Source organism: Hypanus sabinus, chromosome 5 (assembly GCF_030144855.1).
Source record: "Hypanus sabinus isolate sHypSab1 chromosome 5, sHypSab1.hap1, whole genome shotgun sequence".
Lineage (NCBI taxonomy): Eukaryota > Metazoa > Chordata > Chondrichthyes > Myliobatiformes > Dasyatidae > Hypanus > Hypanus sabinus.
Genome location: NC_082710.1, coordinates 34,129,967 through 34,154,643, shown reverse-complemented (window position 1 = coordinate 34,154,643; position 24,677 = coordinate 34,129,967). Strand labels below are relative to the sequence as shown.

Below are 24,677 nucleotides of genomic sequence, written 5' to 3'. Positions count from 1 at the left end.
GCTGTTACTGGAAACACTGATGTGATAATGATAATTCCAAGTTATGAATTGAACATTGGTGACTCAAAGTTCCTCTTAACTCTATATGATGGCAAAAGACAAAGGAGTACATTTTAACTTTAGCTCCCTTCAGGCTAAACTATTGCATTTAAGAAGGCTGTACAAGATACGTACTGCAGCTTTCTGTGTGATTTTAAGCAATACTTTAAAATGATTAAGGCCTGATTACCATTACTGTAAAGCAACTGGCACGTGTTGTGACACAAGGTGAACAAGGTTGTGAGAAGTAAAGAAACCTTCCAGATAGAAAATGGCAGAATGGAGTTGGTTTCCCTTATGTACTATATATTGGTGCAGCCCATGATTTAATTAGGCCAATGCAGAAAGTGCAATAGTTCAAGTTTGTGGAGATGTTGGAAAATATGCCTATCCAAGTATGTGATGAGTAGGATAATAAGCAAGGGAAATAGAGAGGGAATATGTGCAGCATCAACTGGAGAGTTTCCCCAGTAAACAGAAATCCTTCACACCAACACACCTATCAGCCAGAGAGAACACTGGCATGAATAACAAAGCCAGATTGTGTTGTCCAAGCCAGTTTGATGGTCTGATCGGAGTTGTAAGTGATGAGTACAGCTCTGTTCATATTTCTGACTTTGTTAATCTCAGTGATTCCCTCTTCAAATTCCCTACCCTCATTTCAAATATTGCACCACATCTCATTCCACCTTCTCTTTCTCTTCTGCAAACCACCAGTATTGCAGAACGGTGTTCTGAATGTCTTCCCCACATATTTTGAATAATGTACACTATTTGACCATTCCAGGTATAGACTGTAAACACTTTAGAAATTGTCACCATTGCAAGTCTTTTCTGCAGGTGAAGGTTGCTGAAAGTGAACTTTTGCTAGGGGCGCACACAGAGGAGTATGAAGATAGCTGTTAAACCTCCATCCTCTAGGAAATATGCTGCTCATCCCGGCAAGGGAGAGGCATAACAAAGGTGATTGGCAATGTTTGCGATATTTAAATGACCTCCCTTCCTCTTTTCTAAAAAGTATTATTTAATTGGCTACTTTTCAGATTTTTGCTTCATATTAAAAGATCATTATTCACCTTTTTTCACCTGCTGAAAATGTGGAGATATTTCTGTGTCTTAATGAAATATCAGTCAATCAGATGCCATGAAGCATCAGATCAAAATGCCAGCTTGTGTGTCTCCAAGATTAGGCTAGGGGAGGAGGGGAGTACAGTGCACTTGCCAGCTCCTGGAGGTTAAGCTGAGTACACAACTTAGGTCCACACCACTGGGTGCAGGAACAGTGACTACAACCATCAGGCACCTGAACCAGTGTAGATAACTTCACTCATCTCAACTCTGAACTGATCCCACAACCTGCAGATTCACTTTCTATGATTCCACAACGCATGTTCTCAGTGATACTTATTTTTTTTCACAATTTGCCTTCTTTTGCACATTGGTTGTCAATCTTTGTTTATGATTCATTTTCATAAATTCTATTGTATTTTATTTTCCTGTAAGTACCTGCAATATACACTCAGTCGCCACTTTATTAAGTACACCTGCTTGTTAATGCAAAATCTGATCAGCCAATCATGCGACCATGACTTGAATGCAGACATGATTAAGTTGTTCAGACCAAACATCAGAATGGGGAAGATATGTAATCTAAGTGACTTTGATTGTTGGTGCCAGACAGGGTGATTTGATTATCTCAGAGACTGCTGATCTCTTGGAATTCTCACACACAACTAGGGTTCACAGGGAATATGTGAAAAACGAAAAAAAAAATCCAGTGAATGACAGTTCTGTGGGTGAAAGCTATATTAATGAGAAAGGTCAGAGGGGAATGGCCAGACTGGTTCAAGCTAACAGGAAGGGTTACAACAGTGATGTACAGAAAAGCAGTTCGGAATGCATAACATGCCAAACCTTGAAGTGGATGGGCTACAGCAAAAGACCATGAACATCAACTCAGTGGCCACTTGCATGGTTACAGGAGGCACCTAATAAAGTGGTCACTGAGTGTTAGTAATTGGATAACAATTTTAGTTTGAATTTGACTTGACTTGTTATACGGCTTTCTCAAACTGTTCCAGCCAGGAGTGCTAAATATGAACGTTCGGGATATTCAGAATGCTTTCCCAATCCCCCATTCAATTACCCACACAATTCAGGAAGACCCCAGATTACTATTGATTCCCATTTCTGAGAACAGCCCATGACCCATACCGCTTGTGAGTCAGGAATGAAAAGTAAGAGTGTTTGGGGAGGAGATGGCAATGAGACATGGGAAGAGTGGTCACTGAGTTAATCAGTAAGCCAGTGAGTCTGCTCAGTGCACCCAGCTCCGCTCGACTGGACTGAGCCCCTATTCATTGGACTTGTGATGGAAAGAGAAGATGTTTGGGACTGCCCTGCTGAGCAGAAGAGGCTTACAGCAGCTGGCATCCATCCAGCTGGCCTCCCAAATGCTTGTTTGAATGTACGGAGTAGATGAAATTGTATGTTCAAACCCAGGGAGAATCTACAATATAACAAATCAGCATGTTCCAAAATATTTTGAAATTAAGTAGCTAGAGGGAGGTCAAAAGACATCAAGCCACATTCAAAAATTGAAATAGGTAGAATCTAGAGAAAATGCAAGCTACAATGATACTTCCAGTGCTAGACTGGAGGATTTAGTGCATACATAGGTTTCCAAACTCGGGGGAAGAAACTCAGGACTGTAGGTGGAAGAATGAAGTTTGTTTTGGAATAGATCAGTTCAAATAAGATATCCTGTTCCATTAAATGGGGAAGCATAATTTGATCAATCTTACAGTACAGGTATTTAACAATGTTATTGCGTATTAAAGTTCTAATTGTTATGGATATTATGTTGTACCTTTAAATGCAGTACTCTAGTTGATAGTTGGTTTAGAGTAGCATGGTAGCATAGTGGTTAGCACAACATTATACAAAACAGGTGACCTGGGTTCAATTCCTGTCGCTGCCTGTGAAAAGTTTGTACTGTATGTTCTCCCCATGACCGCGCAAGCTTCCTCCCACAGTCCAAAAATGTACTGCTTCGTAGGTTGATTGATCATTGTAAATTGTCACATGATCAGGCTAGGGTTACATCGGGGCTTGCTGGGCAGCGCCACTCGAAGGGCCAAAAGGGCCTTCTCTGCGCTGCAGCTCAACAAACAAATAAATAAATAATGTCACCAGGACCTTAGCGATTACATTTCTGTCTGAAATCACTTTCTGCTGTTAATTTTAATGCCTTCAAAAGAGCTTCAGCTTTATGTAGTAGTGTTTCTTTTAATTTTATTCAGGTTTCATGGTGGCTTGGGCAGCTGATAGCCAATTCCACATATTTGGCATGTAACAATATTAACTCATTAGCAATCAGCTATGTTACTACTGCAGAATTATTGAGAAATAATCTTGAGTTGATTACAGGGAAGTTTGATTTTGTATAGGTTAGAGAACATTGATATCCAGAGATGAAACCAAGGACATTTGAGGAATTAATTGATACATAACTTGCTTCAGGATGAGGAAGAATGTTTTAACCACATATACACTGATAACATCATGTTTAGAAGAAAGATTGCAAAACTCAACAGGGAAATACAAAAGCTGAGTGATATCTTAGTTCTCAGCATTCATTCTGTGAAATGAAGCTTTGAAAATGAATCAATGCATAGATAAATCCAAATGTATAATTAGTGTGATCAAATTTTAGTGTATCGCATACATGTGCGATATTTTTGTAATCACAATCTGTACACCCTCATATGGCATGGAACCAGTTAACAGACGAATCAGTATGGTGTGTAGCAGCAATTATTTGGCTAGTTTCAGCTATATGGAAATAATACCATTTAGTGAAAGAACAGGTTAAAATGAAAAAGGCATGTGATGTCATTACATTTAAACTGACATTTTAAAAATATGTTCACAAATATCTATCTTCATTTGAAATCAAAATTCAAGTTTAGATAGATGATAAAGAGGTCAAGTATGAAGTTATCAACTTCCAGTCACACTTATGCAAAATGTTTTATTACACCTTCCTGCATATGTTCATATTTTCTCAATTGGTCTGATTCCCGGACAGCAGTTTCTTGGTGTTACTCATGTGTTACTGGACACTTTACACATAACAGTAATGAGCTCCAGCAGATGTTCAATTCTAGGAAGATTTTACAACCAGATTTGTTTCTTGATTTAACCAGAGTGAGGCACTTTAACCCACAGAGTGCTGCTGAGCACACTCACTACTCCAGGGTCCAGAAAATGGTTAACCAAGCCTTTGTTTCTTTGCATAAAATAAATACTGAAACATATTGCTTTTTAGCCAGGAAATAGAAAGAGTACAGAGGAGATTTACTAGAATGTTACCTGGGTCTCAGCACCTAAGTTACAGAGAAAGGCTGAACAAGTTAGGTCTTTATTCTTTGGAGCATAGAAGGTTGAGGGGGGACTTGATAGAGGTATTTAAAATTATGAGGGGGATAGATAGAGTGGACGTAGATAGACTTTTTCCATTGAGAGTAGGGGAGATTCAAACAAGAGGACATGAGTTGAGAGTTAAGGGGCAAAAGTTTAGGGGTAACACGAGGGGGAACTTCTTTACTCAGAGAGTGGTAGCTGTGTGGAACGAGCTTCCAGTAGAAGTGGTAGAGGTAGGTTCAATATTGTCATTTTTAAAAAATGGATAGGTATATGGACAGGAAAGGAATGGAGGGTTATGGGCTGAGTTCAGGTCGGTGGGACTAGGTGAGAGTAAGAGTTCGGCACAGAATAGAAGGGCCGAGATGGCCTGTTTCCGTGCTGTAATTGTTATATGGTTAAAATGAAATGCTTTCCACCTATTCTGTCCAACATCACCTAGTACAAAATAACAATTTTACATGTGGCTCAACTTGAAATGTATGTTTCTTGAAAGTTCAGATTGCTTAATAATTTTTCAAATTCATTTCTGAACAATGAGACTACAATTTGTCACTGAGGCTGCTGCTGGTGGGAGATTTTGGAAGAGCAGGATTGAGATGAGAACAGAAAAAGCATTAGATTTGCTGGGTATCACCAGCTGAGCTGAGTCGGTGAAAAGGAAGCTAAACCACTTTGATTAAGAGAAGCTTCAGATTTGGTTTAGTGTCACTAAGAATCTGTTTTGCATAAATGATTGAGGTAAGTGTAAAAACCAGGTGGTAGGTCAGTTCTCTAAATAATTGAGATCTAGTTTAGATTATGGAAAAATTGGGAGATTTTGCACTGCTATTTTATCTGCCACCCAGTTTGTTCTCACTGCTGCCAGGTGATTAGAAATTTTCCCACTGAGTTCTAAGTGATATGTTTTCCTTAAGACCACGTTAAACTTGCATTGGGAGACAACTCATAGAGCTCTTAAGTTTCTGTTGTATTGTAAACCACACATAAATTATTGTTTACTTTGCTTGGATAACATTTCAGTTGGATTAAGCACATGCAGTAAGGCTAAAAATGACAGCAACAGAAAGATACAAAAACTAGAAGGAAAACCAATCCAGTCCACAAGTATACCAGCTACAGCACTGAAAGTGAGTTTTCCCAAGACTTCAAAACTTGCCAGAAATGTGTAATGGGTTGCCTGCAAAAGAGAACAAAATAAGTCATAAATATTAATAATTCTTCGTCTGTCACAAAAATAACCTGTACCATATCAACAAGCGTTAACAATAATTTTACAATCTGAAAGAAACTAACTAATATATTAAAAATCTTTCAACTGGCAAACATCTTGATTTGTCAGCTATTCAGGTTAACAATTTTTTTGCCAATATATTTTTCTTTAACAGTATTACCTCTTGATGATTTACTCCAACTTGGATAGCAAACTATTCCAAATCACCTCGAATTTGTCCATGTCCCCAGCTCTCAGTGATCAGTGTGGAAAATTGAACATTGTGTAAAACATTTATACTTAAAAAACATTTTCTAACCTGTGCCATCATATTCTTTTTAGTTCCACTGCAGTGACAAAACTACAACAGCAAAAGTGCAGTGATGGAAGTACAATAGCAAATGTGTGATGATTGAACAACAAGAGAGCTTTTACTATCTTTGTTCTATATGAAAGATGTCCCTAGTTTTTGCCCAAGTTACATCAATTCCCTAACTGTAATAGAGATCTGCAACACAGAGACCACCCCCTCCACTGGATCCTAAGTGGGTTCTAGCATGTATGGGATTTTGAGAAAAAAATTGGAAAAGAATGAGACCACGCCCTCAAATGTCACTAGGGTAATTGCAAAGCAGTAGCAGTGAGAAACTAATGGATTCATCCAGTGGATTCCGCACTATTTGCAATATTGAACACTGGGAATTATAAAATGTTAGTAGCAAAAGTGATGCAAATATATTAGGTAGAATTTTAAAATTGAATCTGCCACCTTAATCTGTGCCATTTACTGAACTAAAAATCTAGTGGATGTAGTTTTTTACTTTTACCGTAGTGCTTCACAAATGCTGCAAGGCAGTTAGGAATGAGCTATAAATAATGGCCTTAATGAATGGGGTTTTCAATATTCACTATAAATAAATAAGAGAATAAATAAAGATAATGTCAATTTAAATTTTTATACAAAAGAACCCAACTAAGCAATAATTAAGTGTGGATAATCCAGCTCTCATTTAGACTGTGTTTTGCTAGATGATCAATCCCCTAGGCCTCAGCTGATTCTGAACAGAAGTTGTGAGGAGCTGTCCAAAACTTCCATTACTGTGACATCTTACAGCTTTTAGAAGGGCGTGCAGGATGGATTTTTTTCTGGGGAGCTGAAGTGTTCTTGTAGATGTCTCCTACCAGGAAGGAATATGTATGATATGTTCACATCTGTAGTAGGAAAGATAAGATCCCCTGAATCTCAGGTCCACGTCAAGCAGTTGTGCCGGAGAAGAACCTGGTGCCCAGGCAGAAACTTGGGCTCTTTGCACCAACATTTGCTTTGTGTACTGTAAGTCTCTATATCTATCCATGGGTGATGTTTTCAAAATTTAACAAGCAGAGTGATGAAGAAGAGCATAGACCATAAACCAGGGAATCAATCGTATGATCACTAGATTCCATATAACATTGAGGTCAATCAAACACTTAAGTGAACAGCACCTTTCAGTGATTGGCTACCTAAAGCCAGACTTAGTTTTAAGAAATCATAAGTTTATGCTGGTGTTTAACTAGAATTTAAATGATTTGTTGTAATATAGTTTAAAAATACAACTAGAGCAGAGATAAGCAAATCCTTAATTTATAGGAAGCTATGCTTTCTGAATAGAACAGTGATCAATATGAACAATTTGTTCACTTAAGAATTAAATACAAATTGTACATATTTATCTCCATCTAGTGGTAATGTCTCATAACATAACTGCCATTGACTGAAAGTTAATCTTGGATCTCCTATAACATTTCTTCAGGTATCTTGGCTAGATTTATTTTTCAGTATCTATCTATATTATTGATCCATAGACTTGATTTTCCTGCATAACAGCAGCAACTGAACTTCAAAAGTAATTTGACTAATAGCAATGTAAAATGCATGCCATTTGAAATGTTTTAAACAGCCATAATCATACAATCCATACACTGTTAAGAACAACAAGGTGGAACTAAGTAGCTGTGAGGTATAACAAGTATTTGTTTCTTCTAATGAAGATTCTGACAATCATTTACCAATCCCTCCATTGTTATGTGCATAGCTCAGTACAGAATATATTTTATATTACAATTGCAGACTTATTTTGAGTTTTCAGATTGCAGCAAGGTGCTACTGGGGTATTACTGAGTAATAAAGTACACAAAAATAATACAATAGTATTTCTGTTCTGGATAATTATCCCATAACTCTACCTATAAAACGTACATATGCAAGTGTTCTCTAAGAACAGGTCTGGTTTGTTGATTCCTTCAAATATGCTCACCACAGACATGCATAACAAGTATCTTAATTATGAGGAGCATTTTGTTTCAACAAAAAAAGCCACTTCATGAACTATCACCATCTAACAGCTACCAAAAAGGGTTAATAAATTATTTGCCTGTACTGCCCTCACTTTTTATAACTTCAATTAAAAATCATCCTTTTATACCTCAGAACCATTGACTACCAGCCTTTCAACCAACACTCGTGGTGGTAGCACCATCAATCAAATTGGACAATTCAAGGATATAGTTATCTTAGTAAGTCTGCATACAAATAACACATTAAAAACAGCTATGAATTCTATTTGAGGAAGAGTAAGCTAAGTAGATAAACAGAATTCCTTAAATTAATTTCCTGGTTATTTCAACAACTGCTTCCTTTCATGTTCCTAAATTATATCCAAAATGAACTTCTAAAGAATTTATTATTTTTTTAAATGCCATAATGATTATTACTAAATTTAACTTGACTATTTTGTGTATTTCATTTCCATTAACGTTTATTTGAAATATTAGCATTGATGAAGTCTTATGGTTGATATTTTCCTAAGACAATAGCTCAAAATATTTCAGAAGGCGCAGTCAGAACCTAAAAATCAATACTGTGGATTCTGGTTAATTGGGACACATTGTGACCAGTACATGTTGCCCAAAATAAATGGCTGCCCTAAATAGCCAAATTTTCAGGGAAATAGCTAAAAATGTATAAAAAAGACAAGCTACTATTGAACTGAGTAACAATTATGTATTTAAATGAAATATGGAACAAATTAGAACAGTGACAATACTACTAGAGTACTGTAAAACTGTAGTTTCCAATAGTTATTGAGAGAAATTCACTAGCATTTGACTGTAAATGAACAAAATCAGCACAGACACCTTGTGCAGATATTGGCCTGCCTTCAAATAATTCTTTCGATGATTGCATTCTGACAATCTTCATTTTCAATGTAACATTCAAGATGATTGTTGACACCTTCAAATTCTTCATAGTTCCAAACTTCTCAACCCTGGCTGGTTCTCTAAGCTTGCATGCCTGAAACTGCAGTGAGCAAAACAGTTCTGGAAAGTCTTACTGCTTATTTCTTGTCAACTATCTGTGATGCAAATCACTGCTTGTTGAACACAAATACACACAACTGACGCTATTTGAAAACTGCTTGCTCTAAGCACACGGTAGTGTTTAACGGCCACTCAAGCGCACACTACTGACACTAGTTAGAACCTTCGGCAGCAGTCTTCTACCCCAATTAAGCAACACAATGTCCCAAATAAACTAAGGAAATCTCAGTATTTTCTCAATTAGTTTTTTCTCTTTAGGAGATGTCCCATATAAATGGCTGTGTTGGCCCAATTACTGTATTTTCTATTTTTTTCTCAATATGTGAGCAATTCAAGAGTGTCATAGAATCATAGTACATTACAGCATAGAAATAGGCCCTTCAGACCATCTAGACCATGCCGAACAATTGTTTTGCCTTGTCTCATTGATCTGCACCTGGACCATAATCCTCCATACCCCTTTTATCTAAATTTCTCTCAAATGTTGAAGTTAATCCCACATCTACCACTTCTGCTCGCAGCTCATTCCACTCTCACCACACTGAGTGAAGTAGGTCCCCTCTCGCGTTCCCTTTAAACATTTTAACTTTTACCTTTAAACTAACCTCAGTAGAAAAAGCCTGCTTGCATTTACCCATCATAATTTTATATACTGCTATCAAATCTCCCATCATTGCCCTTCTCTCTGGGGAATAAAGTCCTAAAGTATTCAACCTTTCTCTGTAACTCAGGTCCTCAAGTCCCAGCAACATCCTTGTAAATTTTCTCTACATCCTTCAATCTTATCTATATCTTTCCTGTAGACAGGTGACCAGAGCTGCACTCAATACTCCAAATTAGGCCTCATGGTTACTTGGGTCATGCACAAAGCCATGTTGACTATCCCTAATCAGTTCCTGTTTACCCAAATACATGTATATCCGGTCCCTTAGAATACCTTCCAATAATTTACCCTCTACTGATGTCAGGATCATGGGCCTGCGGTTTCCTGGAGCTCTTTTTAAACAAGAGAACAATACCAACTATCCTCCAATCCCCTAACATCTCACTGTAGCTAAGAATGTTTTAAATACCTCTGCAAAGGACCCCTACAATTTTTGTACTAGCCTCCCATAAATTTGAGAGAACACCTTGTGAGGCCCTCAGGATTATCAACCCTAATTTGCCTCAAGGCAGTAAGCCCTTCCTCCTCTGTTCTCTGTATGCAGTCCATGACCTCGCTGCTGTTTTGCATCAATTATATAGACTCTGTCTCTGTCTCCCAAGTAAATAAATGCAAAATATATATTTAAGATCTACTCCATTTCTTTCAGCTCCATGCAGAAATGACCACTCTGATCTATATGAGGACCAATTTTGTCCCTTGCCATTCTTTTGCTCTTAGTATATCTGTAGAAACGTTGGGATTCTCCTTCACTTTGTTTGCTAGAACAGATGATAATGAAATCAATCATGATTTTCTGACTAAACTTGCTCATGCTACAACAAGATAGGCACGTTTCTAAAACTGCTTCAGATCATTTGACAATCTGTTGGTATAACTTGGTCCAGTTGTTGCACTTGTAGCCTTTTGAGTTGTACCATGACTTCAGACCCCATTCTGGACCATAAGCCATGGTGATACTTCAGTGCACTATTGAATCCTACAGTGTGGAAGGATCAGATGATCTTTCAAATTCATCTATTTTAAATTTTTTGTCCAGCCAATTTGTCTCCATAACATTACCAAGTTTTGGGATTTGCTGCACCCAGATTAGGAGCTAATTTTACATAGTGTCACATTAAAATTATTAATTGGTTGCAAACTTCTTTGGTCAAACCGATAACGTGAAATACGATATACAACTGCAGATCTTTTATTAAAATCTGACAACTTTATCTTAGGCATCTGCAGAAATTTCATGGCTGGCAAGAAATTATCTATTGACTACTTGCCAGAAGCAAGATGCAAGATGAAATTTAAACTTTTTTTTGCTAAAGCATAAGTGACTGACCGCACCTGCTGTACGTTATTATTGTTAATGTCTTCTTTTTCTCAATACAAATGATTGATTTAGCCTTTGAAAGATGAACCACTAGAATTAACAAGACTTTTATATTGAAAGAAAGCATGAATTCAAGTTAACTTTTATATCATTTAAAAGCAATAATTGACCTGCATTTAGAGGGGTAGAGCTAAGAACAACAAAGGGACAGAAGAAAAATCCCTAATTAGAACAGCTCTTCATTTAATTTTGTGATACCCAAATTAGTACATAATGTTCTTAACAACTATTTTATTGTTTCATCATTTTCACAGAAATTCTGCCAAATGCCAGACATATAACCTCAGTTTTTCAGCAGCTCCACCTATATATTACATTGGAGAACTTTGCTAAAGGCTATCCATTGGCTTTTTCAATCAGTAACTGCTCCTGATACACTGTCCACATCCTATAAGGAACTGACACTCTGTTCTTCAGTAATAATCAACCCTGTTTGTAATAAAGTGGTTATGTCAGTGCCAAATCATAATTTTAAACAAATAACCGATTTTATCCCCGATGACATCAGTTTAACCCAAATTACACTTTAACAGTTTTAACAATTTTTCATTGGATGGGCCATATTTAATTCGTGTTCCCTTTAATAAGGTCAATGTAATTGACTATCAGTATAATTGAATACAACTGCAAAATCAAATTTCTCATCAGATTTATAGCTTACATGACAACTTTGTCATTTGAGAAGTAATTGGATATGGATAGTGGTAAAATATTGCATGAGAGTTGAAGAAGGACGTACAGAGTGCTGAAACTGAGGTACAAAAAGGGAGCTTTGGCCACACTTTTACACACCCTCTTGCTATTAATCATGAGTGTTTTCTAAATCCCTTGACAGGTTTAAAAAAGTTATTTCCTTAATGAATTAATCAAAATTAACATAAAAGTCAGAATGTAAACCGAGTAAACTGAAGGAAATCAATTTACTGCAATAGCAATTGACTTTACAAATAAACATTTCTAATGTAAGCAAAGATGAAATGCCCATTTGTTTCTCTGCAAAATCAGCTATTAAGATTGCTATACTCTTATACAATATAGGGATAAATTAACATCTAATTAATACTTCAGTTAAATTAGGGAATATAGATTTTCAAATGAATATATCAGTTTGACAAATCATCACTTAATGTTATAAATAACAGTGACCACAACTGCACAGAATGAAATGCTTATTACATTATTCGTTTCTAGTTTAGAAAAGATTTTCCAATTAAAAACCCTTTGGTTTCTGTAGATCAATACCTTGCGCTGAAAGATTAGGAGCACATTAAGACTTTAGCAATCATTCACAAAGCCAAAGAAACAATATTAGCTATATTTGGTTCCAAATGGTACCACATCTTTCTTACATATATAATATTAATCTTGTTGCAATGACAGCTTTATACAAAATTATGTGATCAATGGGTATCATTACCATTTATTTGGTTTAGAAATACCCTTTCAAATAAGCATCTACTGTATATAATGTCTTGATGAAAACAGGCATTGTTAAATCCTAATTATCCACTGATGTAGAATTGGTGAGCTAAAATCTTTTCCATTAATGTGCAGTAATTCTGCCACAATCATTAATATACATGGCAAAATGAAGTGCGTTGCTCTTTGTGTTGCAACTCAGCTAAGTAAAATTAAACTCACATGTTAGAGAATGAAAATTGAGGAAGAGTTATCTTAACAGGAAACTAATCTGAGAGATTGGATTACTTACGACATAGTATCACATTAATCTATTGACCAGATTACTTCCAGGAATTGTCTTGCTACTGAGCAGCCCTTGTCTTCTACTGGAATATGTGCTGATGATTAATAATACTTCCATATTCAAACACACATTGTGTGGTGTCATAGCCAGCATTGATCCACATCAAAATCACAATATCTCTTCATTTCAATATCTTGTAAATTCCTGCCAATTGCTAACATTTTAATCTATCAATAATCACAATCTCAAAAGCAACTGGATTTTGTGAAGAAAATTATATATACTTACTGAATGTCACTGTAATCAGTTTTTGCCTCTTACATATCCCTATTTCCACTATGATGCATTTAAGGATTAGTTTTGAGTTTCATGCAACATGCTGGTAATATTAGACCAGTGATCACTATATTTATCTTAAATTAAATCTAGCCAAACATATATCAGTGGAAGCCTTGTGTTCAAAGTAAAACAATTTCTCAACAGGAAGATATGATGTTTCTAACAATGTCATCCCTCAACATTGTGAGTGCACATTCAAACATCACAAACAATATTTTCTGTAACTATGAAATACGCAATGACATCAAATATGGCAGAAAAATCAAGGAAGATGGGCAAAATCTATTTACCCGTCACTAGAACCAGAATGAGATCAAACATCCCAGTGCGTGGACTAGAGCTTCTCAACACTACCCCGAACACTCCAGCCCCATGTTGAGAGCTCATGGGTTAGGGATCCCAAGGAATCAGTGAAAATGTTACTATATTTCAAAAAGGTTCAGAGCATAGTGTTTAATCTTTCTACATTCTCTTCCCGTGAGTGGTCAATTCCTGTTGATAGCAACTGCAATTTTTTTTATAGAAGCAGCCTGCTGTGGAACTGTTGTAGATGTAAACCAGAATTTCACCATCACCCTCCTCTTGCTCATCCTCCAGATGCGTAAAGAACATGCGCCTGTGCTCCTTGCACGCTAGACCTCTGAATATTGTGTTTGGTACTCTGTTGTTTTATTCAATCATATAAATTTGTTAGTTTTCATTACTGACAATTTTATCCTAATGTGTATATTTAAAATATTGCAGTTTTAAAAGTGGCATAAATGTGTAAACAAAGAATAGTTTTGTATTTAATAAAAATATATATACTAGTGTAGTGCAATACTTGCCAAGAGCATCAGATAATCACCAAGTGGAAAGTGATCTGCAATACTTGCTTTCTCAATTTAGCTGAAGGGTCCTGGACTTGAAATGTTAATTATTCCTCTTTCCACAGATGCTGCCTTACCTGCTTTCAGGTTTTCTGTTTTTATACCTGAAGTAATATCTGCCTACTTAAAGCTACATTATAAGGCCTCAAACAACACACCCAAAATGCTGGAACACAGCAGGCCAGGCAGCATCTATAAGGAGAAGCACTGTTGACGTTTCGGGCCGAGACCCTTCGTCAGGACTAACTTGAAAGGAAAGATAGTAAGAGATTTGAAAGATTTTTAAGGCCTCAGTTAACTGTAAGAAATGCCGTGAGTAAGTGCCCATGTCCTTTACATACAAAGAGTATGAAGATGGGGGAGCTGAAGGGAAATGCTGCCTTAGTTTCACAATTACACAGCAGGGTTCTTCAGTAAAAGGCAATTGCTTTCAACAAGAATTTGCAACTCATGGGAAAGGATTACCAGGCAACAGAGGGAAAAAAGAATCAGGTTGTGCTCGAAAACTTCATAAACAAATCCCTACTGATTCCTGGGAATTCTTGGTGGATGAGTGCTTAAAGTGGGGAAGTCCATACATCAGGCATACATAGAAGCTCTGTGTGAATGGCAAAGGACTGCATTACCAACCCAGTACCCTGAGCCCCAAGGTATCTCTTTCCCTATACTTTTGTGACATTTGAGTGTGCACTTACAATGTTGAAAGCAGACATGGTTATATGCACTACCTTGTATTTTTATTAAGAAATTGTTTTTCTTTGAATGCAAGGTTTCTAGTGGAAGAATTGCAATTCTTGCATTTGCCTCATCAAACATCTCAGAAACCTCAAAACAAGTGTGGAAACAAGCCATCCTTGAACATGAAGGATTGGCCAAGAAGTTAAAGACATTATAAGACCAGATGGGCTGAGAATAAGTATTTGTTTCTCCAGTAATAACAAATATTTTATGCGCATCAAACTAAATCGGTTGGGGTCTCACTCTCACTAACTTTTTAGGGAGATTTGACCTTAAGCCTGCATAAAAGAGTTTTGGGTTTATAGAGTTTATTAAACAGGGGAGGGGGAGTGGGAGAGAGAGAGGTGGAGTGAGAGACACAGAGAGAGAGAGAGAGATCAGCATGTTTAAGGCTGAGGAGAAATCTTCCATAAGGAAGAGTTCTGGAATGGGCAACCTGAATCCAAGACTCTTAATGGGCTCTTTATCATGGGAATCAAGTTCACAGGAGCACTGTTCATAAACTTTGACAGCAAACGCCAGAAGGTGATAATAAAGAAATGGCCCAAACCTTAGTTAGAAAAGCATTTTTGAGGAAATACTTAAAGAGGCACAACAAAATGAACCTTTTGTTAAAATCAGTTTCTTCACATTGCAGTTTGGAAAAATCTGAATCTTAAAATTTGTATGTATTTTGACAGTTTCCAGTGTATCTTACATTGACCTATGACAAACTTCGTAAGTTGTGAAATACAATCTGTGCATTCAATTAGTTGAGGCTTTTTCTGTTATAATAGTTGAGGGATTTTTTGTGTAGGAACTCTCAATGCAATATGAGTACTATTTATAGTAGGCTGCAGCTTGGACAAATCTACAATCATTTTAAGTAGCAGTCCGATCAGGGGCAGACTATAAGAGCAAATGTCACAAATGTCTTGGTGTCCTGTAAAATGCAATCATCACCCAATAAATACATGCTGAATTGGAACTCAGGTAGCACTGGACTTTGCTCCTGACTCTTTGACATGACCGTCCCCTGCATAAGTTGACCAGCTTCACAGCAAGAGAGTCAGCAGCACATCCAGATAGCTGCAGGTCATCTTGCAGTAATTGGAAGAGCTTTCTTATAGCCTCTCTGGTGAAGGGCACTCTTCTAATTCAAATCTCCTTACTAATACATTCATTAATGTTTTGACTTGGAGGCTTCAAGATCTCACAAATGCTTGGATTTAGATTTTGTATTTTTACCCACAGCTGTGACACTGTGAACTGAGTTTGAATTATGTAGCGTGCACATGTACCATTTAACTTCATTTCCCTGGACTCATGAGTACTGTTCAATCAGATAAGATGAGGAATACGTTTTGATTAGCTCCTAGCAATATTTGCTCAAATGATTTTAAAAATTAGAGATCATATCTCTATGGCCTTACTAAATAGTGGTTGTACATGGGTCATGACAGAAAGAGAACAAAATTAAGTCTGAGTTTTTATTGTGCATGTTGCAGCCTTTGTTCAATTTTAATTGAAAAAAAGAAACAAAATGAACTCAGAGAGAAATGGCAAAGGGGATGGGTAGAGGGGAAGTTGTGAAGAATTTTGAAATTAAAACTTGAAACTATCAAATGATCTTACCTGTGTTTTTTTTATTGTGTTGATAGGTATAATAATAGATCAATGTCAATTAAGTGCACATATGTGACAGGTGCATTGAGAGCCTTTCTTCCAACTCACCCCCCTCCAATCAGTTCTACTAGTGCTGTGTGTAACGCAGGGTATGGCTCGCTGCTTGAGACCTGAGACCATACTAAACACTGTAACCTGCATGACTTTCAAAGGTCAAACTAGCCAAAGGAAATGAAAGACTGCCAAGATCTCTGGCTGCACTGCAAAGTAGAAAATGATCAATCCCTGGGTTCAATAGTTTTACCCTTGAAGGTGCCTCCACTCCCATGAATTTATTGAGACCTTTTAAGGGCCTAAAGGCAGAAAGTATTCAAGAAAGCCCGAGAATTTAGGTTGGGCACATCTTATTTACATAAGGAGGGAAGGCAAGCAGAAAGATGTGGCTCAGTTGAAGTGGGTAACAAACTGGCAGGAACAAGCCCCGGAGCATAATTCATGCACTTTCCAATAAATAAGGTATTTTCTAAACACAAATTCAGAGCAATAAATTACAACTGATTCATCACTACAAATACAACATCCATCTGTTTTAACTTAGCCACTTACTAGCTTTACTATTTATAGTTTTTTGTTAACTGTTCTCCTGACAAAACTAAGCTGTTGAAACAAGACTTCTTCTTTCCAGAAACTTGATTTAGATTTCTTTCCTTATTTTATTTTATTTATTTAGACATAGCATGGACTAGGCCCTTCCAGCCCTTTGAGGTGTGCCACACTGCAACCCAGCAACTTTTAATGCTAGCCTAATCATGGGACAATTTACAATGACCAATTGACCTACCAACCAGTACATCTTTGGACTGTGGGAGGAAGCCCATGAACTCACGGAGAGAATGTACAAATTCCTGACATGCAGCAGTGGGAATTGAATCCCAGCTGTCTGTACTGTACAGTGTTGTGCTAACCACTACACTACCATGCTGCCCTAATTGGATTAGGTAAATCATAATGAACCTTTTGTTTCTTATAAGATGGCTGACCATTTCTTTGAGTAGCCTAGCTTGAATGCATTCAAAATATAACACACCTTACATCCATAACAGAGGCATCAATCTTGTATTATTTGTTGCCACATCATAAAATACATATGAACCAATTTTATACAATCATTCAGTGGCTCATTCATTCCTGAATGGTCTTCCATATGAGTATAGCTGAATGAACCTTTCCATTATAAGACTAATTTTTATACTGCTTCACATAAATGTACTCAGATGCAAAATTAATATTGGGTTAGAGAATAATAAAGTAACTAATAATATCATTTTAGTATGGAAGGATGCTTTTTTGGCCAAATAAGCCCACAATGGAAAAACAGACAACTTTTTCAAAGAAGTTAACATCTCAAAGATGAAACAAGAAGTAGAGAGATTTAGTTCCACAAAACAAATGGAAAGCTGCTTATGACAGGGCAAAGGTTTCTGAGCATATTTAGACCGGAAATTGCTAATAGGAAGGGGTATAATTTTAAGGTAATTGGAAGAAAGAGTAGGGGAAGATGTTAGAGGTTAAGTTTTTTTTAACTTGGCATTTAATTGAAAGAACAGTTTTCATGTTAACAGAAAATATTATAGAACATCATTATCATAGAAAATCATAGTTAATATTATTTTAAACATTAGTTCTCACAATAAATGGAATAATTGTAAAACCACATTAACATGGTGTTCAAAAATGAATAGGGGGCACAGGATCCTATTATTAAATCAGTTGATTCTTCATAGCATTATAAAGGAGATTTTTGTTCTTCATTTAAATGATGATAAATTTATATCAGGGCCTGTTTTGAATTTAACACTGTAACAGTATCATTGTTGCCTGGGAAATTTCTGTCTTAATGTCCTCTCCAATCATTAACAGTGGTAAGACCAGCACACGCATAAAGTACGATAGCACAGAAACATCCCAAGATTTCAAAATATGGGGAAAATGAAAAAGTAAAGCTGCCACTGTAGAAAGGGAAAAAAACACACTAGCAGTGGGATAAGGAAGTAGCTATGTTTAGCATTAGAATGGGTGCTTCTACACCACAACTTGCTAAGGGTTAAAATTCCAAGTCCAATAATAGAGCTCTTAAGCAACTTTCTGAAGCTTTTCCCTATCCAAAAGTGTAGGCTTTTTTGAAGGAGATTTTGTAATGTATAAATTATTCAAAATTTCGATACATTGAAGCCTTTGACAAATAGGTTAGTTGTGCGTATGTAATTTTTTTTTATTTTAAAGACCATGTTTTAGAACTGCACAAGTAGATCAGCAGGAAAAAAACAATAAAAAAGAGTTTGATCGACACAGTATGTTTCAAGGAGCAGATGGTATGACAAGGGAATTTCAGATGTTGGAAAACCAAATTGACATGGTATTACTGTTCAACCTGGTGAAATAATGAGTGTTATAAAAGTACATATATTTTACCTGTATTCTTTTGTCAGCTTTCTGAGTGCATAGCATCATGATACTAAATGTCAACGTTGTTATCAATCCACTGAGAAAATGCTGTAAAATAATACTTAGCACAGCTGCACCTAGGACAAATACAAAATAAATTGAAATTGAAACTTTCTGATGTGTTGCAACATAGCAAGGAGAATAAGCTTAACAAGTCTCTTCTACGTCTCATGCTAAAATATATAGACAAGAATATAGCCTCAAAACAAACACCTGGTTCCACAGTGAATAGAAGTTCAAATATATATAAATCTGGATTTTTTTTTTGTTGTTGTTGATGCTGAAAAGCAAGAGAAAACAATTCACTAATTTCATTTCAAAACTGGGAAGTGATTCAGGAATGTATCCAATTAAATTCAAACTGTAATAAATGTCTGAATGGTATAGTTCTACCTGAGGAAGAGATTACCTTTCAAGAAATCTTGAATACCAGGCAAGCAGGACTCATCTCACATCATTTTAAATGAAACTTTTGACAGAAAACATCACAACTACTTCTACTGTGGTTGCCAGATTGCTTTCATCCACTATGTGACAAGATAATCTTGCGTTAATCATTACACCACAATGAATGAACAGAATTTCCAATTATGTTCATCTTATAGGAAATGGTTTAATCAAGGTTGTGCTCTGAATCATACACAATGATGAAGCTGCAGATAAATATCTAAATCAGATGAAATATAATATATTGATATTATTGTACCAGCAGCAAGAGAATACATTACCTCTTTCTGTATTGATTAAACTTTTAAAATTGTTAAATAATTAAGCACACTACTTTATTGAATGACTAGAAAAATTTAATCAACTCATAGCCATGAACAGATTCAAAACTAAAAACACCCATTTAAATTAATTTTGTTGGAAGATTTTACTGCATTAAAGGTATCAATGAACAAATGAGTATGGAAGGAGAGAGGAACATACTTCATGAAGCAGATCAACGAAGTATCAGTCTGAAGCAATTTAACAAATGTTTCCATTTCTTCTGGTTGAGAAATGATTTCATTACAGCAGCTGCCCTTTATGTAGCTCAAATAAATATAATACTGAAGTTCAAAACTCAGAAACCCAGAAGTTCATTTCGGACAAGTGGCTTGTGAGGTGAGGGAGTTTCACAGGGAATAACCTCTGTACCAGAATGGCCTGAGTCACACCTAATGCTGGACTCTACACCTTATTAACATTGAGGCACAAGGGGGACTGCAGATGCTGGAAACCTAGAGCAACACACACAAGATGCTAACAGAATTCAGCAGGTCAGGACTGATGAAGAATCTTGACCAGAAACAATTAACTGTTTATTTCCCTCTATAGATGCTGCCAGATGTGCTGAGTGCCTCCAGCATCTTGTGTGTTGCTCTTTATTAGCATTGAACTAGGGTACTCACTGGCCAATTCACTGTTGGAGGCAGATGGAAGGCAGACAGAAGGTAGACAACAGAAGAACCCAAAATGTCTATCAATTTTTAAATTTGAATTTGGTGAACCTGACCCAGGGTATTACTCTAAGACAATATAAGCTACCTCTGATCAAAGAAATATAGCACAGCAACGCTCAAATAAGCTTTAGGCCCCTTGATGTATACATAAAATGTTCATCATTGGTTTTGGACATTGTGGTCTGTTTTCCTTCATCAAAATGCTGGAACACTGCACCTTGCTTTGTAATGTTCATGTATCTTCTGCTTGGAATGTAAAAATCTTAAGTTGTTGCATTCTGGTAAAACTATATTATATTTCCTGTGTATAATTTTTAGAATTTAAATCCAGATTTGAAAAATATATTAAAAAAATCAAATTTCTAGGACAAAGCCTGTTTAAACTGTGAAGCTGTATCAATTTGCACAGGCCTGGTATATGTGCACTGGGAGCTAGAATGTGAAGACATCATCTATGTACTTCTAAACATAATGCATTGATCTAATTTTCCGGATGAACAAATAACAAATGTAACATTACAAAGATCTGAAGTTATATTTTGTGAAAATAGATCTATTATCAATAACAAAGAATGAAAGACTCTTCATTGTTTAGCAGAACTTACTGAGATTTGTATTCCATTTCCAACTGTAACTGATATTTTAATCTGCCATACACAGGGAGGGTGTGAATCATTCTTGATAAATACTTGCCTCTTTTGACTGGTCTAGAATCCATACAATTTGTTTTCAAATGCTGAAGATTAATCATTCATATTAAAAAGATGATATGTGACAATAGCACATAATGATTAGCAGCTGATCTCAGATAGAATAAAGGATATTATGTTAAATTTGGTCTTTTATCAAGAGGGTTATGAGACAGGAAACTACCCAGAGATCCCATGTAGCAACACCTGCTGGAGATATGCTTCTGCGGACAATGTGAGCAAAGGTTGATGCACCATCAATAACTCTCTGAGATTTGAGGCGAGATATCGCCTTTTATTGACTGGAAGAAAGAACAAGCAGCAATTGACCACCATGCTACAGCCTGGAGACTGAGAGGCAGGGCTCAGGCCCCAATCGCCTTTATACCGGCGTCTGTGGGAGGAGCCACAAGAGCAGTCAGCAGCGGGGAGGTGTCCAGACAGGTATATGTAGTTCACCACAAAGGTAAAGGTCAGCTGCAATGCTTCTTGTGTTGTCACTCATTGCTAATATACTTTCAACAGAAAGGCAAGGTTCTAAGCACCATTAGACTCAGTTAATATAGCTAATTGGGGATGACAACATCTCATTGTTTGGACAGTTGAAAAGCCCAGGGAGATGAATGACGATAATGGCATTGTAACATTCCCTTAAAGGGGACAATTGGAAAGATCAGGAAGTCAACGAGTAGCTAATTTCAAACTTTGTGCAGTACAAAGAACACATTCAATATCAGGCTTCTAAAAATAAGAAAGCTTGAAGGCATAACTCAAAAAAATACAAACAGATCTTTAACTTGATCCTTCTGAATAGTGCCTAATGGCTCCTCTGGTATACAGGATGGTTTTCTGAAGGTGTTTGGAGACTAGGCTATCCTAGAGAGCATATTATGTAATGAGAAAGAATTAACTAGCTATTTTGTTGTCCAAGGCCATTCGGGGAGAAGTGACAGATAAATGATATAATTCTTCACTAAGGTCTTGAATATACAAGGGGTGATTAGTAAGTTTGTGGCCTAAGGTAGAAGGAGATGAGTTATTAACTTGAGACTTTCTGCATAATTACTCAAAGAGTTGACCTGCATGTGCATGTAACAAGAGATGTATAACTCATCTCCTTCTACCTTAGGCCACAAACTTATCAATCACCCATCTGTGGACATTTCCTGGAGGTCCAAGATCTGTATGCTCCATGATCGCTGGACTAAGTGTGTAAACATAGGAGGGGACTATGTTTAAAAATAAATGTGCTAGGTTTTCTAAAATTGATTCCTTCTACGTACATAAGAGAAGCTACAATGGTAATATCAAGGGCTGGCTAAGATAAATTAGGAATGTTACTTGTGGAGTTGATGGTGGGTCAACAAATGCAAATACTTAAGGAATGCATGGAAAACTCAATTGTTCATTCCTGGTCTGGCAATAAAAAAAGGAAGAATGACTCTGGCATGGCCAATGAGGAAATTTATAAATTGGTCCAAAAAGCAGAACAGTTATGAATTGTGTTTGCTTTAGAAGAGAAATGACATAAGGAATAGGAAAGAGGGAACTTTATAATAGGACAAAGTCACTTAGGTGCTCATGTCTGTTGACAATTCACCCACATTATGACTTATCAGTACCTCAATTCCATTGACCCACCTTGGTTCCACATCCTGTAACAACCAAACCAATCAAAACAATCAAACTTAAGCAACTGGTTGGGCGGCACAAACAATCTGAGCAAGGGAACATGCAACCAGTAAAAACAGGATTGATGAAGAGGGAGTCCGAGGTAATGCAGTTACAAAGAAGGAACTTGGTGAAGGGCCAGATCAGAATTCAGCTGAGTGGATAGAGAAAACTCATCTGTAATGTCAGATTGATGGCTGTCATTGAAAGCAATCTCAATTTGTAATACAAGGGATAGACGTGAGCTCCAAGGGATGCAAGTCACACCCTGAGAATACTTCAAATTAGTGCAAGTGATCTTAGCTCTTTGCAGTCAATGATTAAGCTAAACATCCAAAATTTTCAATATCAAACGCAGAACACTGTGGAAGCTGAGAAGTGGGAAGTTTATTGAAATCAAAGAGCTTAGTGCAGAATGTTGGTTTGCATTTAATTGTCAATACATCAAAACACAAAATAATATGGAAAAATGCCCGTTTGCAGAAACTAAACAATGCATTATTCACGTTTTTGGAACTTCAAAATAGGCCAGTCAAGAATCAAATGAAGAAGATGAAAATATAAAGATTAGCCACAGTCCATATTTCCCTTAACATTTCAAACACCTGAAGCACTTTATGCACCTGCTAGCTTTCCACATAGTACAGAGAATTTGAATAAAAGATCATCAAAACTTTTGACAGTTGCTTAAAGGTGTCACATTTCTTTTTTAAAAAGCTACCAAGATAAATAGCACATTTACAGTCAGTCAATGGCATGTAAGATCAAATAGCTTTCTGATCTTGTTTTATCATCCTTGGCATCAACTTTGATGTACTGTATGACCTATTGGAGTTGTCTGCAAATAAAGGCAGCTTCTTGATATTCTTATATTACATCCTTCACCCGAGTCAAACTCTAAGCATACTTTTTTGACATTCATGTTTCAAAGTCCTTCTTTAGACATCTTATTTGCAAAAAAAAACCCAATAGATCAAATAAACCATCTTAACTGACTTTCTTCTGCAGCAAACAGACAAAAACAACAGAGGTACACCTCAGGAGTATAAACTTCAATAAAAGAGGTTGGTGCAAAACAGAACATTATTTTTTTATGAATGATCAGGTTATATGTCCATCAACATTAGTTCAATTCAGGGACAAGTGATAGATACTATCATTTTTGGTAATGACATTGTTTGCACCCTAATTCATGGTGTGCATTTGTGGAAATAAATATATCAAATTGAAATCGGTTTTTGCTAATGATATTTTTGATACATAACTTTAAGTTTTTCTTATAGTTTCATAGAATTCTTGTTGATCAAAAGATTACCTGAGGTTTGTTAAAAGAAAATTTCCCTTTAAAATAAAATAAAGTAAGAATACTAAATACAAAAACAAAATGCTGGTGGAATGCAGCAGGCCAGGCAGCATCTATAGGAAGAAGTACAGTCGATGTTTCGGGCTGAGACCCTTCATCAGGACTGCATCTGTAAGAAGAAGTACAGTCAATGTTTCGGGCCGAGACCCTTTGTCAGGACTCTGCTGCCTGGCCTGCTGCGTTCCACCAGCATTTTGTGTGTGTTGCTTGAATTTCCAGCATCTGCAGAGTTCCTCATGTTAAGAATACAAAATGCAAGGAAACGTCTTTGTCTCTTTACTGCTTCATGTTAGGCACATCCAAGAATACCCTGAAATACGGTAAATATCTGTGATCTTGCTGTCACGTGTCAGTGTTGGCACAGGTGATGTCACACACTTTATTCCATCCCTCCCAAAGAAAACTTTATAATTTGTTTTCTCACTTTTCTAGCTCTGATAAAAGGTTATTATTCTGAAACATAATCGCTATATACACTGACTGATCAGCTAAGTAGTTCCAACACTTTACATGTTTTATTCTAAGAATAATGTAGGTTTATCTATACTTGTGCTGCAATCCATTTTGGACATTGAGAGTTATAAAATCTAACTAAATACTTTTTTTTTCCATTCTGTCTGCTCCTATCCCTATCCAAGGGAGTTGTGGTCCCTTTCTCCAAAATGT

The 24,677-nt window shown here is 36.5% G+C and overlaps 1 protein-coding gene across 2 annotated transcripts in view; it reads right to left on the bottom strand.

The window, feature by feature from the left end:
- Positions 1-3,837: 3,837 nt before the first annotated feature.
- The window catches only part of mfsd3 (major facilitator superfamily domain containing 3), a 60,423-nt gene continuing 39,583 nt past the window's right edge, over positions 3,838-24,677 (bottom strand). For both annotated transcript variants that reach the window (XM_059969706.1, XM_059969705.1), the window contains exons 5-6: positions 18,811-18,920; positions 3,838-5,644 (exon numbers count right to left, since the gene is read on the bottom strand). In XM_059969706.1, coding sequence (XP_059825689.1) covers positions 5,456-5,644; positions 18,811-18,920 — 299 coding nt within the window. In that variant the 3' untranslated portion in view covers positions 3,838-5,455. The remainder of the gene's footprint in view (positions 5,645-18,810; positions 18,921-24,677) is intronic.